At 44.2% G+C, this 23829-nt stretch overlaps 2 protein-coding genes and 2 non-coding genes across 8 annotated transcripts; all 4 read right to left on the bottom strand.

Moving 5' to 3' along the window:
• Positions 1-316: 316 nt before the first annotated feature.
• On the bottom strand, positions 317-14217 carry atg16l1 (ATG16 autophagy related 16-like 1 (S. cerevisiae)). 3 transcript variants are annotated; one of them, XM_034603617.1, is made up of 20 exons: positions 14080-14217; positions 11965-12118; positions 11405-11492; positions 11226-11331; positions 10970-11043; positions 8792-8861; positions 8506-8687; positions 8365-8430; positions 7754-7840; positions 6002-6061; positions 5178-5280; positions 4101-4206; positions 3827-3897; positions 2699-2770; positions 2076-2196; positions 1873-1978; positions 1634-1783; positions 1496-1543; positions 816-917; positions 317-730 (listed from the first exon to the last, which is right to left on the bottom strand). In XM_034603617.1, the coding sequence occupies exons 2-20, from the start codon at positions 12083-12085 to the stop codon at positions 637-639; spliced, it is 1827 nt and encodes a 608-aa protein (XP_034459508.1). In that variant the 5' UTR covers positions 12086-12118; positions 14080-14217; the 3' UTR covers positions 317-636. The 3 variants fall into 3 exon arrangements, 2 of the variants coding, with proteins under 2 accessions (XP_034459508.1, XP_034459509.1); XM_034603618.1 differs by having other exon boundaries at positions 5178-5277; XR_004615779.1 differs by lacking the exons at positions 317-730; positions 816-917 and adding exons at positions 936-1336; positions 1377-1435 and having other exon boundaries at positions 1467-1543.
• Positions 2317-2593, bottom strand: LOC117773517. Its single transcript, XR_004615945.1, has one exon.
• Positions 4304-4580, bottom strand: LOC117773515. The gene has a single exon (XR_004615943.1).
• Positions 14218-15213: 996 nt separating the features above from the next.
• On the bottom strand, positions 15214-22966 carry spint2 (serine peptidase inhibitor, Kunitz type, 2). Of its 3 annotated transcripts, none has more exons than XR_004615781.1 (12): positions 22408-22966; positions 21380-21550; positions 19149-19232; positions 18899-18952; positions 18111-18134; positions 17470-17631; positions 17323-17379; positions 17082-17249; positions 16884-16928; positions 16611-16716; positions 16381-16524; positions 15214-16334 (listed from the first exon to the last, which is right to left on the bottom strand). XR_004615781.1 is itself a non-coding variant. In XM_034603629.1 (12 exons), the coding sequence occupies exons 1-11, from the start codon at positions 22814-22816 to the stop codon at positions 16440-16442; spliced, it is 1365 nt and encodes a 454-aa protein (XP_034459520.1). In that variant the 5' UTR covers positions 22817-22966; the 3' UTR covers positions 15214-16330; positions 16400-16439. The 3 variants fall into 3 exon arrangements, 1 of the variants encoding a protein (XP_034459520.1); XR_004615782.1 differs by having other exon boundaries at positions 15214-16353; positions 16384-16524; XM_034603629.1 differs by having other exon boundaries at positions 15214-16330; positions 16400-16524.
• Positions 22967-23829: the final 863 nt, after the last annotated feature.

Here is a 23829-nt window from a genome sequence, read left to right as displayed (position 1 = left end):
CTCTTTATAGTGATCTCCAGGGCGCTGTGTGCACCTGACGGAACAGCCACGAAATGTTCCCGTCAAGTTTGATTTTATAAATCCCAACATTTGCGTGAGAAGTGGCGTACGCACGTTTCAGGCCCCGTTGTGTGCGTACACGTTATAAATGAGACCCCAGGTCTTTATGAAAAACTAAAAGTATAGTAAAATTTAATTTGAATCCTAATTTATTCCTAACCCTAAATTCATTCAACAAAATGAACTTCTTCTCTACATAAAGTCCTACAACGCATCACTCGGGTGTTTCTGAGACGAGATTGTTTAATGTCACAAACACAGATCATGAAGACTTTATTAAATCCTCTTTAACATCAGGCGATAAAGTGTGTGAGTACTTGTACTTCTATCTTTGTGAAGACCTTGTGAGGACATTTCAAAGGTCTGTTTGAGGGTCCTCACTAAGAAACAAGTACGAGAATGTGTGTGTCAGCATTACATCAACATTCAGATCAACACGCAACAAGTAAACATGTCATAATGAACATGTGATTAAAGACGAAGGCATCAGCTGATCCTCAGTCTGTGTCAACAACATGATGAAACGTTTCATCAACTGTCCTCTCATTGGTCAGAGTCTCTGTCTCCATCAGCCAATCACATGTCAGACCACAGGATGGCCTTGCTGCCCTTCTCCACGCTGACCACGTAGGCTCCTGATGGCGACCACGACACGGCGTTGATAGCAGAGCTGCGGAGAGAACGACGTGAGGTTACCTGACGTCAGCTGATCACCAAGCTTTAGTCTCATTGATACTTTGATCAGTTTTTCTTACTTGTGGTTCCGGTCCAGAGTTCGGTCCACTTTCCCCGTCAAGACGTTCCACACGTACAGAGCGCCATCCGCTGACCCTCCTGCTATATAGCTGCCATCAGGACTGAAAACAGACACTGCAGCATCATCATTGGCCCTTTTCCACTAAGGCAGTTCCAGGGCCAGTTCGGAGCCAGTTCCTGATCTGGAACCAGTTCTTTGTGTTTCCACAGCCAAAGAACTGGCTCTCGGACAGAAAAACTGGTTCTAGGAGTAAAAACCAATTACGTCAGAGGTTGGGGGCGGGATTATTGTGACCACTTATGATCGGATTGTACTTTACCAGTCTGCGTGCAAAACACGTCATCTGTGTTGGTGAAGACCACAATGTGTGTCTACCCAGGCTGAGTTTAACCTGGGTTATACTTTGGTCTGGGGGGGGTTCTGAATAAAAGAATGAATGCACAGTTTTGTAGAAAGATTTTACTCTTTAAAGAATCGATCGTTATTTGTTGACCAGTGTTGATAACGTGGCTACAAACAAAAGAACAGCTGAGTCTGTCGGAGTCAGGTTGGACTGAATGAATAGATATAAATAATCTAATATAAAAGCACTCGGTTCTCTTTGGTGGAAAAGGGGTACATGTGACAAGAGTCCACAGGCCCCCCCGAGGTTCAAGAGTTTAAAAGTGTTGAACGCACCTGAAGGTGACTCTGGTCCAGTCCGCGCCACACTTGAAGCCCTGTGCACTGAACACACAAACACACACACACATTAAGTACACACCGGTATCACACCTGACACACACAAAACAAACAAACAAACACACACACACACACCTGAACGTCTGTCGGACAGCGTTGGTGCGCAGGTCGATGATCTTGATGAGGTCATCTCTGGAGCAGGTGAGCAGCTCAGTTCGGTCGAGGTTCAGGTCCAGAGATGTTACTCGACCCAAAAGCTCGAGTTCCTGCACGATACTCTCCGCCCTGAAAGTGAAAGACGAGCGACAGCACAGGTCAAAGGTCAAATTGTTGTAGTTCAGGTGAGTTCTGGAGCTTTCAGCCATCAGGCTCACCTGATGTCCCAGAATCGAACTTTCTTATCGAAGTGTCCACTCATGACACACTGCTCTGTACACACAATGTCGTTACAGCTGGACCCAGCGAACACAGTCTTCATACCTGCACAGGTGAAACAGTCGCACAGTTACTGAGTGTGCGTCTGATTGCTGATACAAAAAAAATGTTAATCAGTCAGACAAATGACACAATCACATACAGACTTTGCTGCGGAGGTCCCAAAGTTTGAGTGTTCGGTCGTAGCTCCCAGACACGATTCGAGCGTTGTCCAATAGGAAACGAGCCGACAGCACCTTCCCACTGTGACCTGTCAAGGTATGCTGTGACACACACATGGACATGATGGTTTAATTGATTCTGTGATGTGTTCAGGTGCGTTCATGTCCTGAAAGTTGTGGAGACATCATGTCTGATGTTTGACACAAACTCGTCATTTCTGTGGCCTCAGAAGTACAATGAGATCATGTATCAGACCACGCCCCTTAGCCTTATGCTCCATGATGATTGGTTCTGTTGGATGTCAGTCATCACTATGAGCCTATAGGATCTCTGTATAGACTCACTGCGATGTCACTTCCTTACTGTCAGCAGCTCCTGGGTCCCACCATTGCAACACTCGTGCATGATGGGAGCAGAGAGCAGGGGCTGCTGGGAGCCTAAAAGGCGGCTGAGGGGGGAGGAGCTGAAATTCAGACCTTTTACATCACATCACAGACCAGCAGAGACGAGTGACTCCAAATGACATCGGAACATGATGGCAGCGCCCCAATCAAGTCAACATATTTTCTGTCTATGTCCAGGGGTTGTGATGAAGTCACCTACCCTCAGTCTGTAGTCGTCGACCGTCCAGATGCGACTGGCGAAGTCGTTAGAAGCAGCCAACAGGTATGAACCCTGAAGACAAACCACATGTTAGAGCCATGAGCAAAACAAAAACAAAGAATCTGTGGTCGTTTGTCTCCACCAACCACTGCACTTCCGTCTACTTACACTTCTCTCCTGAGTCATAAGCTGCGTTCAGACATGCACTGAACTCTGGAGATCCTCTACACTTTCTCTACAAGAGGTGTATGCCACTACACTGGCTTCCTGTTAATTTAGAATAGAATTTAAATCCTCCTCCTCACCTACATTAATAATATGGCAGCATCAAACCTTAAAGAGCTCATCGTACCTTATCACCACTAGAGCCCTGAGCTCCCAGAATTCAGGCTGTCGTCCCTAAAGTCTCTAAAGCAGAGGAGGAGCCAGAGCTTCAGCATCAAGCTCCTCTCCTGTGGAATCATCTCAGCTTCAGTTCTGGAAGCAGACTCCATCTCTACGTTAATGTGATGAGTCAGGCTTAGAGGTCACATGACACTGGTTATAAACTCACGTTAACTTAAGTTAACTCAGGTTTTCAACTAGGTTTGAGCGCGTGTACACTAAAGGGGTGGGGTTTACTGCTTATGACCAATCCCAGACATGGACAGGTTTGACTGACAACAGAGCCTCATATTTGACAACGAGGATAAACTGTTCAATAATAAAGACATCTGGTAAAAAAACTGATTGTGTGAATGTGTACAAGTCAATGATTTTAGAGTAAAATTGTTCATTAAAAGTAGATCTGTCCATTCATTTGTGTTTCCATCACATGAGTGTGTCATTTACATGTATTCTCATAACATTCTCCATCCTGCTCCTGTTGTGTCATCAAGTGACCGTAAGCACCGACATTTAAATCCCACTCAAAACAAGGTCATTTACACAAAGTTTTTAGCCAAAATGTCTGAAAAAAAATGTCCCTTCCATCATAGTGGTGAGTAGATGAGTGAATTTTAACTTTTGGGTGAACTATCCTAATGACTTCATGTTCAAGAAAACAGATACTTTGTGAGGCCAGTGTAAATCAAACAAAAAGGACAAACCAACTGACTGAACTGTGAAAACTGGTTGTTGTTAACTCACCGTGCTGTCAAACTCAATACTGGTGATACCTGCGTTACTTCCTGTTAGAGCTCCTTTACACTCACAGCGACCTGAGAGACAGAAAGAGCAGGTCAGTGATGTCACCATCACAGACGACATGTTAACGTGGTTCAGATCTCACATGTGACAGTCATAAGGGTTAGCAAGTTTACCAAGACAGTCTGCGTGTGTTCAGGTTAGCATGATCTTTTTGATCAAGATAAGATTAAGTTTTCATACGTTTCATCAGTCTGTGTTGTCATGGTGACCTCACCTGCGACAACCTCCCACAGCTTGACCCTGCGGTCCATCCCTCCTGTGCCCAGGAGACGAGAGCCTGGGCTGAACCGGACGGCGTTCACCTCGCCCTCATGTGCTTCCTACACCCCCCCCCACACACACACACACACACACACACACACACACACATCAGTGTGCATCCCTCTCTCTGTTTGTCTCTCTCTCTCTCTCTCTCTCGGTCTCAGGTTGAAAACTTGAGATCAAGTCCCTCCTCCTCCTCAGCCTCATGCTCCATCGTGATTGGTTCTGTTGGAAGTCAGTCATCACTTTGAGCCTATAGGATCTCTGTACAGACCCAAACTGTGATGTCACTTCCTGTCTATCTGTCAGCAGCTCCAGGGACCACCACTGCAACACTAGTGCATGATGGGAGGTGAGAGCAGGGCCACTGGGAGCAAGAGGGCATTAGGAGAGGATTATGGGTAATCAGACCTTTTACTTTTCATCATCGACCTTTGACCTCTGAGTTCACATATCAACTGGGAAACATAGTGACGATTCCTCGTGTGTGCAGCACTTTATCACACGGTGGTTCGGGGGCTTGCCCAAGGACACTTTTGTTGCACAAAATAGCAGAGCCGGGGATCAAACCATTGACCTTCGGGTCTCTCCCTTATGAACACACACATTGATTCAGCTGATTTGTTGGAAATGACGCCACAATATGATCCGTTACTTTTCTTCAATGAGTCTAAGCTTGCATTCATCAGAACACAATTATTTAAACAGCATTTGTATAGGAACGATACTGTCCAAAGCTTTTTGATCCATATAAACAGTTGATCACTATATCAGGTTTCCTCTGTAATACAAAATGTGATTTTGCCTTCATTGCATGAGCCCTCCAATAATTAAATTGACTCATACTGGCATGTACACATACAGAGACACACGAATATATCATCAATTAACAGTTGTTGGGCTGATGGTAGACAATTGGACAATTTTAGCATATTGCGCATCTCTACATTAGAGGTCATGTGACGTTTCCCAGCTGATGAGTGTGAGCTGCAGTACAACCATCACGTGTAAAACATCATGTCATACTTACGAACACGTGCAGTGCCATTGATGGGACTCGAACCTCCGCACACACACCCGATGGGGCGTCAGGGTTCTCAGGTGAACTGAAAGAGTTAGCTGGTCGACGTCTGCTGACAGAGAAAGAGAGAGAGAGAAAGAGAAAGAGAGAGATCTAACATAAGCTGCTTCCAGACATGCACTGGACTCTGCAGTTCCTCGCTATTTTCTCCAGCGGAGGCGCATGTGTGAACGATTAAGTCTGCATAGACGCTCCTCCTGAGCTCCTGTATAAAGTCTAAATCCAGGAGCAGTGTGAACACAGCAGAGGATCCTCCACTGATTCACTGAGGGGGGGGAAGGAGCTTCTAACACGGGACACAAACATGAAGGAACTAAAACAAACCTCTCTGGTGAAAAAGTGCTGACACACATGTAGAAGACACAGACGAAGATGTGAAGAGAGTTTGTGGTGATCAGAGCTGACGACGGTGTCAGGTGATGTCAACATGATCACATGACCTCTGCAGCAGAGGTAACACGTCACTTCCTGTCTCTGTCTGCTGCACCCGGCTGCCCCCCCTCTCACCTGAACCATGAGGAGGATCTGATGCTGTGAACGAGTCTGTGCAGAAAACCTGCTGCTGTGTTGTTCAGTTGTGAAACGAACTCTGGAGACAATTCTCTGGATTTTACCCACATGTTATGTCTGATAACGGCGACAGACGAGGGGTTAATGACCTTTAATGCAGCCAGCCACCAGGGGGTCATCCAGGTGATTGCGCTTCACTTTTTGGAGCCGTCATGTCATCCATCATGATTTAATGACTTTGTTCACAGTAGCCAACTACGTACCCAAATATGTTAGAAATGGAATCCAGAAGACCAGCAGGGGGCGCCTGACCCATTTTCTTACTGTAGACACACAAATCACAAGTTAGAGAAAGAGAGTGAGGGACAGACAAGGACACAGACTTTAAAAGGTCACTATTCTATTAATCCTTCAATGAAGCAATTACAAAAAAACAGTCTTAGAATTCAATTAAATAAATCAATGAATAATAAATAAAAACTCCATCAGTTCAATCACATCAACACCGCTGGCAAAAAAGGTTGGTTTCTTTCTACAGAACACAAGACGTTACCAATAGCCCAGATACACCTTTCACTGTAGTGGTTTGTATGACATGTTACAAGTAAGGTGCAGTGGCACTGCTCCACATCTTTCATCTCTTTGTACTAATAATCTAAAAATCAATGGATATTCTGGCTTTTACCATCCAAGTAAACTTTACATCAACGTAGGGCTGGGCGATATGGGAAAAAATTGTATCGCGATAATTTTTCAGTCTATATCGATATATATCAAATCACCAGAAAAAGTGTATATACTGTACATACTCAGCATTCTTTTTTTTAATACAATGTTTATTTTTATTCTATTGCCTAAAGCAATCAAAACTAAAAGACCAAAACTAAAAACTGGGACTTCGTCGAGGGCCAAACAGGCTCAACATTTATTAAACAGGATATTGGATAAAGTGCAAAAAGAAAACATTTAGATAGATTCTTCTTTTATGTACATGTGCCAGAGCCAGATGTTTGGCATCTTTCCTTGGCTGCCAGGTCCAAAACACGCCGAATTAGAGTGAGGTTGTCACTGATTAACAGTTACAGTGAGTCTGGTCTTCCATGTTTATTGTCCAATCAACATCAAACCACATATGTACAACAAAGGTCCCGCCCTGAACAAATCCATATGATAATATTCAATATTAGTCATAGCACCCCCTACCTGTAACAGGAAATGTCATGTTTTACAAGTTGGTGTCCTGCAGCTAGGCCGTTTACCCGATGCAAGTGAAATTTGGTCAGGAGAGCCTAAAACACTTTGTGATGCCATAGAATCAAACTTGTGAGTTTCATCAGGGGGGCGTGCCTCGCCAAGAACCTTCAAGTAGCTGTAACTTCCATGTTTTTCTGATAAGGAACCTGCCCTGAAGAGTTAAATATTCCAATATACTATGATAGTCACAGCACTTCCTAGCTGTGACAGGAAGTACCATGTTTTATACTTTGACATTCTACGACTACATTTTTCATTTGATCCCCTAAAAATTATTCAGGAAGACCTTGAGACGCTGGTGACATCATGATGTGACACTTAAGCCTTTACATTGAACCGCAAAGGTGTGCATTTCAATGGAACGCCAATAAATAGGAAGTGGCTGTAATGTCACTGCACATGCTGCAATCTGCCTCAAAATGGACATGTACAATGACTCACTATGTGAACACAAGGACAATATTTGGCAGCAGAGGCAGAATGGCTCAACAGCCCCACCTAGTGGAAACTGGAAGAAGTCCCCCTGGTTTAAGGATCATTTGAATGACCTGAATTTTTCCCAGGCGACTCCAGACCTCGTAGCTGCATCGTGAGACGTGATCAGCAAGCAATCTCTGGCTCGGGCCCGCATCGTACTTGCTCGCAAGTCTAGTAATTTTTTTAATTATTGTGATACATGTTATAATTTGTAGTTGTCCTCCATGCTTCAGATGTTTTTTTGAAGGATCAGAACCTGAACCAGGTGCTGATTCTGGTCTCACCTGGGCGTTCTGCTGAGCGGTCTGTTTGGTGACGTCTCTCCTCCCCCCTTCCCACCATCCTCAGTCAGAACCTCAATATCGTCTTCCCTGAGGACAGACGCAGTGGGTCAGTAGGACTCGTTAACACCTGCATTAAAAACACATCTTGTGTCCAGTAGGGATATCGGGATTAACCGATTTGACCATAACTGCTGTTTCATAACGTCACGGTGTCATTACCATAAGAATTGTAAAAAGTACAATACCTAACTATGGTGTCCTGACTCTCACGTTTTGTGTGTAAGCCGTGCGGTGAAATCTCATGATTCACGTTTTGTGTGTGCGCTGCGCTTGTTTGTGTGCTAGCTATCTATCTATAGCTCGTCATGTGTGTTTTTCCTTCTATAGTATCGGTAATCGTGAAAACTGTTATTTCCTCTGACAAATACTGGCTGACGGCTGCTAGCTGCCACTTCCTGTGTTTTGCCACAACCTTGCTGGTTTGGAACAGTCCCATGTGACCTGAACGGTCATGTGATTTAACTGATTGTAGTCTGATTACCAGAGACATGTTTGAAAGCCTGTGTGAACAGGATCAAAAGGTGAGTAAAGTAAAGGTTTAATTTACTCACGGGTCGATAGGCAGCGGCTCTTTGGCTGCGTCTGCCAGCTCCTTCTGCAATTTGGCCTGACGGCGTCTATAACACAGACAAAGATGTCAGAGGTAAGTCAGAGGATCAGACAACCCCGCCCCCTGCAGGTGTTCAGTCTACCTGCTGTCCTTCTCGTTCTCTGCGTTCAGCTTGTTGGCCTCCTGAGCTTTCTCCGCCATCCAGCGAGACACAAGCTCCTGGTTGTCCTCCGTGGTCTTTCTCAGTTTCTCCTCCAGGGCGGAGAAGGTGATCTGCAGGGCGTCATATTCGTCCTTCAGCGTCTGATTTGCTCTCTCCAGGTCCTGCTTGGACACAGGAAGAGCAGCAGAAAGTGACAGGTATAGTGAACATTTGATGGCTCCACTCACACGATGGACATGTGATTGGTGAAGGTGTGTTTTCATACCTGAAGGAAACTTCTCAGCTCCCGACAGTCACCCTCCAGGTCCTTGATCTGCTGCTGAAATTCCAACATCCTGAACACACACGAGAGAGAGAGAGAGAAATTCAAAAAGCTCCATGTGCATCACCTTTATTATAAAGACCTTATAAACAGAGTTTAACAAAATGGTCAAGAAAGCAAGAGCTTCTTATTCTTATCAAAGTGCCTCCAGTAAACGCAACACCCAAATCAAAGTGTTACTCTTTCAAATTGTTTTTTTCCTCTGCTCATCCAACTCGGCAGTCAATCAATCAAAATCAAATCAAATTTTATTTGTATAGTCTCATATTCACAAATCACAGATTGTCTCATAGGCTTTAACAAGGTGAGACATCCTCTGTTCTTAACCCTCAACAAGAGTCAAACTACTAAAACCTTTAACAGGTACAGAAGGTAGAAACCTCAGAGACACATGTGAGGATCCGTCTCCCAGGACGGACACAAGTGAACAGATGTCCCGTGGAACAGAGAACATCAGAGAGATCAGAGTATTTACAGCTTTGATTAGAATAAACACTTTGTAGCTGAAGGTCAATGAACTGATGGATTATTGTCAGTAATGGTCGAGTATCTGAGGAGAAATATTATATATCAAGCAGTGTTGATGTGATCATAGTCCACGATCAGGATCCACCATCAGGTTCAGGATCCACCATCAAGATCTGATGCCACTATAGTCCAGTCATTGTCCACCACCAGCTGCCACCTCGATCGTGGTCCACCATTATTATCACTATCAGCCAATCTTAAACTATTTTTCTCCAGTTTCCCAGCAAGATCTCACTGAAATAGTGGGTAGTATGAAACTCTCCTCAAGTCCACGAGATAATTGACCATCTTCTATCATTAAGGATGAACTGAGTTCTGTTGGTCCATGCCTAGTCTGCATTATAAATAGCTCATTACAATCCAGTTGCATCCCAGATTATATTAATTGTGCATTTGTTCAGCCTTTTCTGAATAAGACTAACCTCGATCCATCCCTTCCCCTAAACTACAGGGAGATATCTAAGCTGCCTTTTATTTCAAAGATTTCAGAGAAGGTTGTTGCCAAACATGTCACTGCTGCCTTTTCTGTCTATAACATCTATGAAAAATTTCAGTCTGGTTTCCATCGGAAACATTTCACCGAAACGTCTCTCCTGACAGTCTCCAATATATCGATGTCTGCTGATGTGCGTGTCCTCAGTCAGTGCAGACAGTGTGTCCTCAGAGTCAGTGCGTGTCCTCAGTCAGTGCGTGTCCTCAGAGTCAGTGCAGACAGTGTGTCCTCAGAGTCAGTGCGTGTCCTCAGTCAGTGCGTGTCCTCAGAGTCAGTGCGTGTCCTCAGAGTCAGTGCAGACAGTGTGTGGTCACATTATGGGATCTAACGATCTCACTTCACTTCCACACGTCTTGTTAGTAAACAGATTTAGATTTCGTGGCCCCGAGTTAGTTATCACGCTCACACATGTAATTATATCGTGGTCATGCAATATATTTTTAACAAATGTCACCAGGGGCGCTGTAACTTACAAATTGACACAATCCCAGATGTTTTACTAGCTGTTTTTTGTTCTGGATGTTTGTTCCCCTCTGATTTTTATTATACAACAGAATGATTCTCAGCTCTGCTGTCAGTCAAACTGTCCAGGTCTGTGATTGGTGAAATGCAGTAAACCCGGCCCCTGTCATGTGCATGCACTTAGATCTTAGCGAGTTGATAACCATTGGAATTGTTAGGTTAAGTTCAGCTGGATCTCTGAAAGATATTCTGGGTGTGTTGAACTTGCTTCAAAGTACAGACCCCAGGTCCAGCCGGAAAACTCATATCACACACATATTATCATGTTTACACTAGCTTCCTAGTTCAGGATTCATCTTCGGGTTCTGGTTTTCACATATGGAGCTCAGCATGGTCAGGCACCTGAATACAACTCTGACCTGCTCCATCCTTATCACCAGTAGGTCTCTTAGGTCTTTGGATGAGGGCCTACTGGTTGTCCCTCGCACTAGCTTAAGAACAAAAGGTGATCGTGCCACAATCTGCGTTAATACCCTAAAAAAGTAGTTGACACATTTTTTTCAAACTTGCCTTTGTATCACCTTGCTATAACTCGTGCTTGTGATTTATATTAAATAAACTACACACACACTTCTTACTTGGCCTCGTTGCTCTGGATCTCTTTGTCTTTTTGTTGAATCTGGTTGTTCAGTTCGATCACGCTCTGCGCCAACTGCTCGACACAAACACAAACACATCAACACTGATCAACATAGTGACTGGGCCCTGTCCGCTGAATATTTGTTTTGGTTAGGGCTAAACACTCTTGATAAAATCATAGGACTGACGTCACTTTCTGCGTGCAGTTAGGACAGGTGATGACATCACTTCCTGTGTGTAGTCATGAGAACTGACCTCTCCTCTCTTCTTGTGCAGTTCCGTCAGTTCCTCCTGATGTTTGATTCTCATCAGAGCCATTTCCTGCTGCAAAGCATCACTACGACTTGAGTCCGTTCCCGCACTGAAATACAAAACAGGACGGTGAGCGGGTGAAGTACAAGGGGAGGTAAATGGGTGAGGTACAGAGGTCTCACCTGGACTCTCTCTGGACGTCATATTTATCTGTCTGGTATCTCTCAGTCAAAACAGCCTGAAGATCAGATTTCTCCAACAGACGATGATCTGAAACATCAACATTTCTAATCTAGTATGACATTATATATGGGACAGGAGATATAGATATATAGATATACACACACACACTTATTACGGCTATAACGAGTCTCAAACCGAGACCGAAATCGCAGTCCATACATCGTTTCCAGTAGACGGAACCACAACACATGTCCCTGCCCAACCCAGTGGATACTGTCTGTGCTATGTTTTACACAGGGTTTACCTTGGAATGGCCATAAATGTGTGAGAGAGGAAGATGCACGACTTCATACTGTATCGTCAGGTATTTATTCGAGTACTACTTTAAACAAGGAAATACAGTAGCCATACCAGAAACCTCACATACAACCTACCGACCAGTGGATTTGGAGAATCGTTACAGCCCTAGAGGTTATATGTAGTCAGTATATATAACGTTACATATGATGTTAAGTATATAGACAGTATACAAGGGCAAACGTTGCAGCAGCTGACTCACAGTGGTGGATGATTTCTTCGAAGGCATGTCTCTGCACTCGGTCTCTGAGCTTCAGCTGATCTGAGATGTGTCTCTTCCAAGTTAACTCCACCAGCCGCTCCGCCATCACCACCTGACACATTCACACTGAAGCACACAGCGTGAACTTTGACCCCTGTACGAGAGCGTAAACAAATAACAGTTTGTCAACATTACACTCTTTTATCACACTCTGAAGTGAAAAACTACAATCTGCTGCTTCGGTTGTCAACAATGGCGAGTGGGCTAAAGCAAACATGGTTCCTGTGCAACTGGAAGGCTATCAACTCGGGTTGTTCAGGTGGGACGTCATTCTGAGGGCCGAGCTCCCGACATGTACTGTGATGATGGGGCGGCGTATAGCCTACCTGGTAGAGCTGCCGCCCCATTGAGGCCAGAACTCGTTTGATTTTGACCCGCGGCCATGAATGCATGTCCTCCCCCCCTCTCCCTCCCTCTCACAAGCTCACTCCCTCCTATCCATTAAAAAAAAGGATTGTGATGAACACTTATGTGTGGGTTTGAATTTTCTGGACTTCACAACCCTCCGCCATTCAACATGAATTGATCCCTGGAGTAACGTCTGGTCTTTACCCTGAAGTATTTTAACTAACAAAGTGAGAAGTTTAAATAGAGTCATAAGTAGGGTTGCAAAGGGGCGGAAAATTTCCGGAAACTTTCCATGGGAAGTTAAGCTCGGCAAATTAAACACTGAGCAATAAAAACGTCATTCAAAACTCTGTTTTAAAGATGTATGGAATGCAGCACACGCTGCACAGTGCATTCTTCCATCACATGCACAGATACTTCCCAGCATCCTGCACACTACAGCTGGGCGATTGAGGCCACACTACTGCATTAGCCCAAGGACTAGTCAGGGAAGTTTTGATGATATTACTGGGGAAAATATATAAGCATGCTGATTGAGGATTGTTCATCTGTTCATCTAGCCTATTTCTATTCATTTATCCATCAATTGTAAAAATGATTCCAATTGTTTAGGTAACTATTTATATCTCTGGCATTGCATTAGTGTTTTTTACAAGCTTTTTTCTCATCTTATTCTACAGAACAATGCCACGTGCACTATCTCGTGTGTGGAGACATTTCCCCCCAGCCAATGCAGAAGGAAAGGCTGTGTACATTTGCAAATACTGTGCAAAGACCTACGTTAAGAATGCCACAAAGATGCAGAATCATATAGTCAAGTGCCCAAAGTTTCCTCAGGGCTCAAATCAGCTTATGACAAAACAAAATGTTTATATTTATGTCTGTATATGACAAGGTAAATACAGTTAGTATAAATTACCCACAATTTCCAGTTTATTCCCATGGAAAGTTTCCAACTTCGAATATTCCCGGAATTTTGCAACCCTAGTCATAAGTGAAACTCTGTTACATCTTGACTTAGATAAACAAGATGAAACTGTCTCATTTGTTCTGGAACTGTTCTCAAACAGAACCGTTTAGGTCAGACATCCTTCATCCTTCTTCATCACAGATTTCTCTTTTTGCTTTAAGGATGTTTTATTGGATTGTTTGATTTTAAGATGGATAGTGAAGATAAATTCTTTATAAGAACTATATTGACATCATAACGGGCTCATGAACCCTGAAGACTTCTCATGATTCCTTTGTTTCTTTTTCAATGAGCGACCTGTCTCCACGTGGTATTTGTTACGAAGCCCTGGACTTCCTGTGTCTTCCTGTGTCTTCCGTCCTTTGAGAAGTATTTTATGTGTCTGTGTCTTTAATCATTAAAATAATAATAATAATAATAATAAAACAAAGAAAAATAACCATATTCAGTTGTAGCTGCTGTTTGCTAGTTAGCATTAGCTGCTAGAGGAACCGCGACACAGACAGGCAGACCCGGGCAGACCCGGGTAGACCCGGGCAGACCCGGGCTAACGGGCCGAGAAGACTCGTTAATATGTCCTAACCCGGTGAACTGATGCCGGAACCGCCCGGATACAAACACCCGTGACTCGACATGTTAGCATGCTAACGGAGCGGCGATCTGCGAAGCTGTAGCGGGAGGAGACCGGAGCAGAGTCCCGGGCTAAGGCTCATTTCTTCGGGCTCCTCACAATTTACCTCGGTGCCGCCGTGTGTCGGTGCTGTCGCTCTTTCACGGTTCCGCTGGTTTTATTAACCGACATCAGCTTCTTCCGCTAACTCGCTCCAATCCTGCGCCATCTTGGCTCCCAAGACTCACTTCCGGGAAGGTGGCATGAAAATACGTTCGGGTTTAAATAGCATTCAGGACATAGTTCCTCCCTGTCAATGATCTTTTATTAATATATTGAATAATGTATATTAGTAATTATTATATAAAAATACACACATTAATATTATATCAATGAACATGTGACGTCAGAAGATTTGACATCGACAGGTTTTTATTCCGATGTTTTACTGTTGATTTAACATGAATTGGAATTTAATTCAAATTTTATACAAATTATTTTATTTTATTCTATTGCCTTTTTATATTTTTATTCTCTTGTGTACCTCATTCTCACTTGCGTTCTGCCTGTAACAACTGAATTTCCCTGGTGTGTGGATCAATTCAGTTTTATCTTATCTTAATTGGTATTAGGTATGCAGCTCGGACTTAAAGGGACAGTGTGTAGAATTTGTACGGGGATATAATCCTCATATCTAAGCTGTGGACACACAGCTGGTCAGTGAGTCCAGAGGTCGCCAGTGAAGGTTTCAGAGACCGACCACTAATCTGTGGGGTCAGATGTCCAACAGGACCAGTAAGAGACAAGTCCATTATCTGAGGACATGAAAAGGTCGTTAGTAACTGTTAACAGCTGTTTCTGTGATGACTCTAAATCCTGACTGAAGGTTTTCCAACAGATCGTTTCTGTCTCTGTCATCACACAGCTGGTTAGCAACAGCTTCTTCTAGGGTTTTGGAAGTGAAGGTTTGATTTGGGTCTAATCAGCTACAACATCTGGATCAACAGTGGGATTTTGAAGCAGAGGCACACACACACACACAACACACACACACACACACACACACACACACACACACACACACACACACACACACACACACACACACACACACACACACACACACACACACACACACACACACACACACACACACACACACACACACACACACACACACACACAACACACACACCACACACACACACACACACACACACACACACACACACACACTTTATAAAACAGACACGAGACCTGAATGAATCAACAGTTAATTTATTACAGGTCAAATCAGTAACCAGCTTCAATTATCATGAATCACAGATTAAACTCAACACACTGATTATGAATAATTGAATAATAAATATGAAAATGAGATTTCATCTTTCAGTAAAATTTCAAACACGTTACATTTTTCTGCCTGTTTGAAGATGTTTCTCTTAAAAATCTGATCCTCATGAGAAAACATGTTTGTTAAACATTTATTTGTAGAAAGTCACTGGGATTTAATTTTCATTCTAATTGAACTTTTATTATTTGAAATAAACCTTCAAAACAGATCTTCAGTGGTTCATGTTTTATCGATAAACAGAAACACTGATCTTTGCTTTAACACAAGTCTTATTATTATTACTTTTATCATAATGTTATAAACTAATGATTGAACTAAGTTCACGTGATTCCACTGCAAGATTTTACAAAACTAAATGTCAAAATAAAAGTTTCTGAGGAAAACCTCACATGCAGATCAAAGTGACATTGAAAAGTAAATGCTCAATAATTATCAATAAATACAAAAAGATCAATAGACCAACTGTCTTAGCAGTCCACACTGTCCAGGTGCATTATGGGACATGTAGACTCCAATGTTCAGACTGAAACTTGAGTATTAAATGTTTAAAAACTTTTGATTTCTGATCATTTCAAATTAAAAAACTTGTAGATTATAGTTTTTTTCTTGAGTTTAATTTGACGTCATGTTTTTAAGTAGTGTCAACACACATCAACAAACGCCTGATTAAATATTTAATCATTTATTCATAAAATATAAAAACTGAGAAGCGATAATCATAAAGTGAAGAGTGACAATTTAAGACCAACGGTTTACGTCATGTGACGTGTTTAGGTCACATGAAACTAAAAACATGTGATTCATATTTTACTTCATTATGACTTTAAATGACCATTTAAAGTTTAAAAGATCTTAGTGTCAACATAAAACAGACGAGTGATCATGAGATAAAACTGAATGAAGGAAAAAAACTGTTAAAGTCTTGTTAAAGGAAAGACTCCAGAAAGAAAGAACTTAAAAAAAAAAGAACATTAAAGAAAAGATCGTTAAGAAAAGATTGTTGAAGAAAAGTCTTGTTTGTGGCCCAGACCTTCTGTGGCCCCAGACCCAGACCCCTCTGTGGCCCCAGACCCAGACCCTCTGTGGCCCCAGACCCAGACCCTCTGTGGCCCCAGACCCTCTGTGGCCCCTCCTCAGGCCTGGTCTGGTCTGGGACTCTCTGGCGGAGTCAGAGACTCAACAGACGACTGGTCACTAGGAAGCAGCTCCTCTTTATCACTGTCAAACAAAAACATGAGTCAATGAAGAGACACTTGTTGTGTTGTGGACCAGCAGGGGTCAGTGTGGAGCAGGGTTAACCTCACCTGATGGAGGGACGGTGGGACAGACGGTGACGTCTCAGAGAGACGAGGACGAGCGTCACCAGCAGCAGAGCGGATATGGCGGCCAGAGTGATGAAGAGGAAGAACGCTGGGGAGGGAAGATGATCATGCTTTTATTTAGAAAACCTGAACCAGGATCAGTGAGATGTGCTTTTATTTTGAAACACGCCGCTTCCTTCACTTTTATTTTACAATCAGAAAATGATAACGTTTGAGAAGTTACTTGTGTAACCTCTTTTGAAAGGAAAAACTGACCTGCAGTCCAGCGGTTACGGCTTTTCCCACGAGTGTCAAACGAACCTGGAGGAAAAGAATGTGAGAACAGACGTCACATGAGGAGAGATGTCACGTGAGGTCAGATGTCACGTGAGGTCAGACGCCACGTGAGGTCAGACGCCACGTGAGGTCAGACGCCACGTGAGGACTGACGTCACGTGAAGATTTGGTCGTTACCGTCTTGACTGCAGTGGCTCATACACTCCTCCAAGGTGCCGTAACGGTTCAGGTTTCCATGGCAACCACCGTACAAGAATGACTGACAGGTGCCAGTGTTGTGGTTGAAGAAGAACTTTGGGAATGCAGCTCGACACGGACCAGGGTCAGGGGTCAACAGACACTCATCTGAGATGGAGACAATCATTATTGATGCAGCTGCTCAGGACAAACTGCTCAGAAGTGACGGTTTGTGTCTGACCTTTATTTTCTGTGGAAACATCATCAGCTGATTTCTTAGAGGACGGCAGGACGGACACTGAGGGATGAGACACCAACATGTTGTTAGTGAGCAACTCAGGTATATGAGTCTCACCTGCACAGGTGCAGACAGGTGCATGCGTCTCACCTGTACACGCAGCCATGCAGCTCTCCTCGCTGATGTAGTTGTTCTTGTTTCCTCTGCAGCCTCCATAGATGAATGATTGACAGGTACCTGCGTGGCGGTTGTAGAACCAATGCTGAAACGCTGCCCTGCAGGGACCCGCCTGAGGCTCGGCCCCACACCGCTCTGATTGGATAAGAAGACAGACATGTAAGTTTGTCCTGACCGTACCATAGACTCAGGTGCTCTGAATGTTTTCATGCTGACATCCTTTGGTTCTGTTCATCACACAGAGCAGCTGATCAAACATCTGTAGACATGCTTCTACATGGATACACGTGTCCACACATGTTAAAATACATCAATTCAGAATTAGAGTTCTTAGAATTTTTGTAATTATTAATATTTAGAGAGCCCAAGTCGTTCACATGGTTCCATCAGGTACAACTAGGAGCAGCTGATGTTCTTGAGCGGCTGATGGACAAAATATATGAAAATAGGAACCAGATGTGAGAATGCGTTAGAACCACATCGTAGAACATCTTAGCATTACATGTACGAATGACAACTTAGAACCACGTGTTAAAATATGTTAAACCATTTTAGGACCATGTGCTGGAAAGTGTTAGAACCAGATCTTAGAACGTGTGTGAGAACTAACATACCTGCATATTCATCAGCCGACATATCTGTTGAAGAAAGAAAATGTGAAACTAGGATAAACCATCGACTCACGTTCGATCAAAGTTCACGCCTTCTACTCTCCATCTTTCTCTTGTGGTATATTCAGCTAACATAGATTGTTAATGACATGTTCATGATTAGGGGGCCCCTTGTTAATGACATATTCATGGTTAGGGGGCCCCTCGTTTCCTGACTCTCAGAGGAATCTAATTATTATTCGATATGATACTTGTTAAGTTCTCTGTGACCCGGAGAAACTCTCTTTGACCTGTTAGATAGAGGGGTTTCCATCTTTAAGTAGGAAGTGGATAGAGGGGTTTCCATCTTTAAGTAGGAAGCATGTTTTGTATTAGAGGCCCCTATGTATGACGTCATTTTGTCTTATTTCCTTGGCGGAAACAACTTCCCTATATGAAGGCTTGTCCGGCACCGGCGAGGGAGACTTCTTCATTGGCCGAGAACGTCTCCGGGTATACCTAGGTACCCGTCCTGACCTGTAACTTCTGTGTAATAAACCTTATTATACAAGCAAGAACGGTGTCCGCGGAGATTCCTTCATCATCATCTTCAACATCACTGCTGCTTAAATATACGACACTCTCTCTGCTGACGTTGACATTTATGTTCATTTTCTTTCTTCAGAACCGTTTTTTTGTTGTAACAGACGATAATTTGATACAAAATGATGAAACGCGAGTCATATTTATTACTTATTAAACAGATCTTGTAGAACTTTAATATGTGAGGATGTTAATGCATGTGTGGTTACCTGTGTACTGAGGTGTGAACGACTCTGTGACAGCAGGTTCAGACTCAGCTGCACCTGGACCAAGAGATAATGAGTACACACACACACCACACACACACACACACACACACCACACACACACACACACACCACACACACACACACACAACACACACACACACACACACACACACACACACACACACACACACCACACACACACACACACACACACACACACACACACACACACACACACAACAGTCCTTACTTGTGTCGACGGCTGGAACCATTCGAGCTGCTTTGACATGACGTTCAACTGGAGGAGGGCTTGAGTCAGGAGGGAGAACTGAACCTGAACACACACAGTAAAACAGACAAACAATAATTATCACCTCTGTGTAAATGATGGTCTATGGAAGCATATTGCTATAAAACCAGAAAAATAAAAATTTAAATACAATCCGCATTTTGAAAACGTCGGATGTTATCATATCCTCAGGTCTCAGGTGGAGGTAGAACCCTGACATGTTCCCACTTTATCAATGATCAGGAGGACGAGTGAAACGTCTACAAACATGTCAACCACTCTCTGGTCAGAGTTAGGGTTACACAAATCATGTTGCTGTGGTTTTGTGTAGTAGTTTGCAGGCGGCTCTCACGGCTTGGTGTCTAAGGATAATTCAGCCGGGGAAGTGCAGACTGAAGCTGTGGTCGGGTCCATGGATGTTAGAGGAGGAGATTAATACCTTTCTGGATTTTACATTTGGTGTCATGTCCTGTTTAAAACAAGATGCAGAAAAACTTCTGATTCTACTTTAGATAGGATCGGGGGAGGAGCCACATTTTTAGTCATCCTTGTGCTGAAAAAGGTAGAAGCCAAGTTGTCTAAATGAGAATGGTTTCTACCTTATCTGTCCTACAGGGGAAGAGTTCTGATAGTGAATAACTTGGTCCAGGTCTGGGGCAGCGTTCTCCTGGTGAAGTTCTTCTGGTCTGGTCAGCACTAGCTGAGGGCGTCGGCCCTGTATCTCCCTGTGGCAGAGGGAGGACAAGGACTCATTGACATTGTGTCCTGAACCGCAGCCTTCAGACTGCAGACGGTGCAGAAGGTGTTGTACGGCTGCAGTCTCTGCTGGTTGGCTCCTTCTCCTCACACAAGCCGGCTGGGGCTGGACTAACATCTCTTCATGATGAGATCATGTGAAGATGACCTGACCGGACTGACACCGTTCTACAGCTCAGTGGTGAACACCTGGCAGACGCTGGAGATCAAGCGGACTCCTGATCCCAGACCAGGGATGTGGCTGTTTGAGGAGCCGCTCTTCTACAATGACTGACTGAAAACAACCACATTTTCCTCTGCAGTTCTGAGAAGTAAGTTTGTTGAGGCTGGCATCGTTAAACTGGGCCATCTCACCGACTCATCTTGGGAAACACCCAACAACATCAGGTCCTCCAGAGTTCTGAAGAGGATCGTGGAGGAAGTGTTGCAGTCCCTGTCTGTGCCACTGAGAGCGGTTGCTGAAAATCGTACTCTAGCTGACCAATGGGATGATGACTGTGAGTACCTGTTTCCCTCTCTGATCGTCAGCCCTGCTGCTGACGGGTGGCGAGAGGAGAGTGGACTGCTTCTTTCCTTCAAAAACACCGGTGCTGGGTAGTTTCAGCTCTTGTGGGAAGAAGCAGCTTTATGTCAGCTGTGTGAAGGTGCTGAACCTTCGCTCTCTGGCTGGATGTCAAGGAGACGTGGACTGAGGGGTTTTTGCTGCAGGCTGCCCCCCCGAAGGCAGGTGGAGGGTCCTGTATAAACCTCCTGTTGAGAAACGGGTGGGTGACCTCCAGTGGAGGATTATACATGGAGCTTTAGCTACAAACAGACACAGAGCTCACCTGGACCCGAGCACTGGGGAGGGATGTGGTTTCTGTGGTGATAGGGAGACGGTAGAGCACCTGGTGGTGACTTGTCCTGGACTAGAGGTTTTATTTAGATTACTGCAGCAGTGGGTGGAGGCTCTGGGGGAGAACTTTTCTCTCTCGTTGTTTGTTTTTGGGCCTAAATACCACAAAGGAAACAGAGCAACACTCGTCCTGGTCAACTTCCTGCTTGGCTAAACTGGCCACCTGGAAGAGCAGGAAGAACCAGATGTTGGGTGAAGGCTGGACAGATGTGGAGAAGTGCTTCAAAGCCTTGGTAGCAACTCGCCTGAAAATAGAACACGCCTTCTACAGCCGGACCAGTAACCTGGAAGCTCTCAGGTCTCAGTGGAGGATCAGACAGGTTCTATGTTCACTGGTGTGTGTGTGTGTGTGTGTGTGTGTGTGTGTGTGTGTGTGTGTGTGTGTGTGACATGTAGTTTTCTTTTGTATAAAGTATCCGATTTAAATGTTTTTTTATTCATAGAACCGGTCTGACCACACACACCTGGCACCTGTCGTCATGGTAACTAAAGAGGAAGTACAGGTGTCGTAAGCATCAGGACGTGTTGAAAGGGGATTTACCTGTAACGCCGCTGCAGGTTGACTCGCACTCGTCTTCAGACTCAAAGTTGTTGCCGTTGGCCTCGCAGCCTCCGTACACGAAGCTGCGACATTTCTGTTCTGTCACGTTGTAGAAAAACCTCGGGAATGCAGCACGGCACAACCCCACCTTCACCGGCAGACGACACAGAACTGACAGGAGAACAACACAGACGTCAACACACAGTATCACACACAACACACACACACTCACTCAGTAACACACAACACCTGTGCAGGTGAAACCAGTCAAGCCGGAGCAGCAACATTCTTCCTCTGAGTCACTTTCTGAACGCGACACGTTAAACTGAGATCAGACGCTGGAAAATCTGATCAAGGATCAAAAATTAACGTTTTCTGATCGACAGGAAACTGATCGACTGATCATTTGATTTTCTTTGAGCGATTGTTTATTTTACAAACTAAACAAATCAACAATAATAAACAAACAGCTGAAATGATGATGTCACTGAGGAGAGCCAATCCTTGCGTCCAGGTCCAAACCTGATTGGTTCTTATCGTAGAAATATAAAACATGAAATTGTCAGACGACCTCTGAAAAGACTGAAAATAGTTCAGTACTTTTTATATAATGTGTTAAGAAACTAACAGAGAAAACACATTCTTTGAAATGGAATAAAATTGAGTTAAAGCTTTTTAATCTTCATGTTCTGGTTCATTATGATTATTTACCATCTTTAAATGTACAGATGAAACAACAATTGAACTGATAGATAATTTTTTTATTAATATCTTGTTGAATATTATGTTTACATTGTCTATGAAGTATTTTGTTTGGATTGTTATTGTATCAATAGGTCTAACAGGTTTAGTTTTTCCGATCAGTTGATCAGTGAATCTGTTTCTGGTGAAATAATGAACAGGGGGGGGTCACCAGGGGCACAACACAGACTTTGGGCCTGGGGCCCCTCAGAAGGTGGACCAGGCCCTGATCGATGAGACCTGATCAATAATACTAAATAATGGATCCTGTGTAGTGATGACCTCACCGTGGTTGCTTGGCGGATCAGTGGAGCTCAGCAGCGGGAGGATGTGCAGCTTCTCCGGGCTCGAGTCAACTTTCTTCCCCTGCTTGCGGAAAACCTGGAACTGGGAGCTGCGCCTGAAAACGCACACTTGCCGGTTCTGGTTCTGGTTCTGGTTCCCACAGCTCCACAGCTCACACTGCGGCCCTCCGTCCGCCGGGTACCCGACCACAGCGACGTCACAGTCCGACTCAGCGCAGCACTTCTCCTGGCACCTCTGCGGGTCCAACGCCTCCGCTTCTCCCAGGACGAACCCAGAGTCTCCGTCCTGGACCTGATCCGGATCGATGGAGCTGTCCCAGGTACAGTTCAGAGCCAGGCCGGGCCCGAGCAGGAGACACAGGGTCAGGACACCGAGTGCGTGTGGGTTCATTGCGTCCTCTGATCCGGATGTGCACCTGAATCTGGATCTGGATCTGGTTTAAACAAGTCGGATCGACTCACCTTTGCAGGAACAATGAGTCACTCTCGTGTTCAGCAGCTCTTGTTGTCGCAGATTAAATCACCTGAGAGGACAGGTGAGGTCACTGCAGGCCACGCCCACCTGTTGCGTCATCTGCGCACTGTCCTCTGACTGACAGACACACGCGCACACACACACACACAGAACCAAGAGCAGGTTTGTGTAATTTTTTTTCAAAATATCATTTTTCAATTGTAATATTTTAAAATAGAAATAGGTCTCAAATATAATTTAATGTGGAAGAATGTTTATATATAGTTTAAATATAATTTTTAATGGGGAATAATACGGTTTCAATGTAGAACTAGGGCTACGTTGTAGCACTGACGGGCCCGAGCACCCGCACGTTGAAGCCTGTTGCGGTCGGTGGAGAGAGCGATCAATGACCAAGCGCACGTCTCCGCGTTGCACGCGTTTTGCGCACTGCGGCAAGGACAAACGCTGCACTTCCTGCGTCCGTCGAGCGACGTCGATCCTTGCCTGCTAATTGCTCATTACGATCCACGCCATCAATTGCACAACACACTGTGAACATTTTATGTAAATCGAATGATAGTTGTAAAACAAAGCTTACTTCCTGTTGCCAGTAGGTGGCGCCATCACTATTATTACCTACAGACTAATATATCTGTTCAAGTAGGGGCTCTGATGTAGCGTGAGCAATTTTGTGTCAATCGGACAATGTTACAACAACTTAATTTTCACACTGATCAGTAGGTGGCGCTATGACCCTGAACTAATATTAATATATGGATGTGTTCAGGTCAAGATTGTGATCATAGGTCAGCAGTTCGGAGCCGGTTGGATAATGCAGAGTGGATTTACAAAGTACTTCCTGTTTCATGGCGAATCAGTAGGTGGCGCTATGACACTGAGGAAATATTGACACATGGAGCTGTTCAGGCTTGGTCTCTGATCATGAG

Source organism: Hippoglossus hippoglossus, chromosome 13 (genome assembly GCF_009819705.1).
Source record: "Hippoglossus hippoglossus isolate fHipHip1 chromosome 13, fHipHip1.pri, whole genome shotgun sequence".
NCBI lineage: Eukaryota > Metazoa > Chordata > Actinopteri > Pleuronectiformes > Pleuronectidae > Hippoglossus > Hippoglossus hippoglossus.
This window is presented reverse-complemented; position numbering and strand designations above follow the sequence as displayed.

Excerpts from the sequence above, each read along its gene's own strand:
- atg16l1 (XM_034603617.1), bottom strand. The coding sequence starts at position 12,085 with ATGTGTCAGGTGGTGATGGCGGAGCGGCTGGTGGAGTTAACTTGGAAG. Across the intron at positions 5,281-6,001 it reads TCCATTTCTAACATATTTGG|CAGACGTCGACCAGCTAACT; the intron begins GTACGTAGTTGG and ends TTTCTCTGTCAG. Across the intron at positions 2,771-3,826 it reads GTATTGAGTTTGACAGCACG|GGTTCATACCTGTTGGCTGC; the intron begins GTGAGTTAACAA and ends GTTTGTCTTCAG.
- spint2 (XM_034603629.1), bottom strand. The coding sequence starts at position 22,816 with ATGAACCCACACGCACTCGGTGTCCTGACCCTGTGTCTCCTGCTCGGG. Across the intron at positions 17,380-17,469 it reads CTGCATGGCTGCGTGTACAG|TGTCCGTCCTGCCGTCCTCT; the intron begins GTGAGACGCATG and ends CTCATCCCTCAG. Across the intron at positions 16,525-16,610 it reads TCCCACCGTCCCTCCATCAG|TGATAAAGAGGAGCTGCTTC; the intron begins GTGAGGTTAACC and ends TTTGTTTGACAG.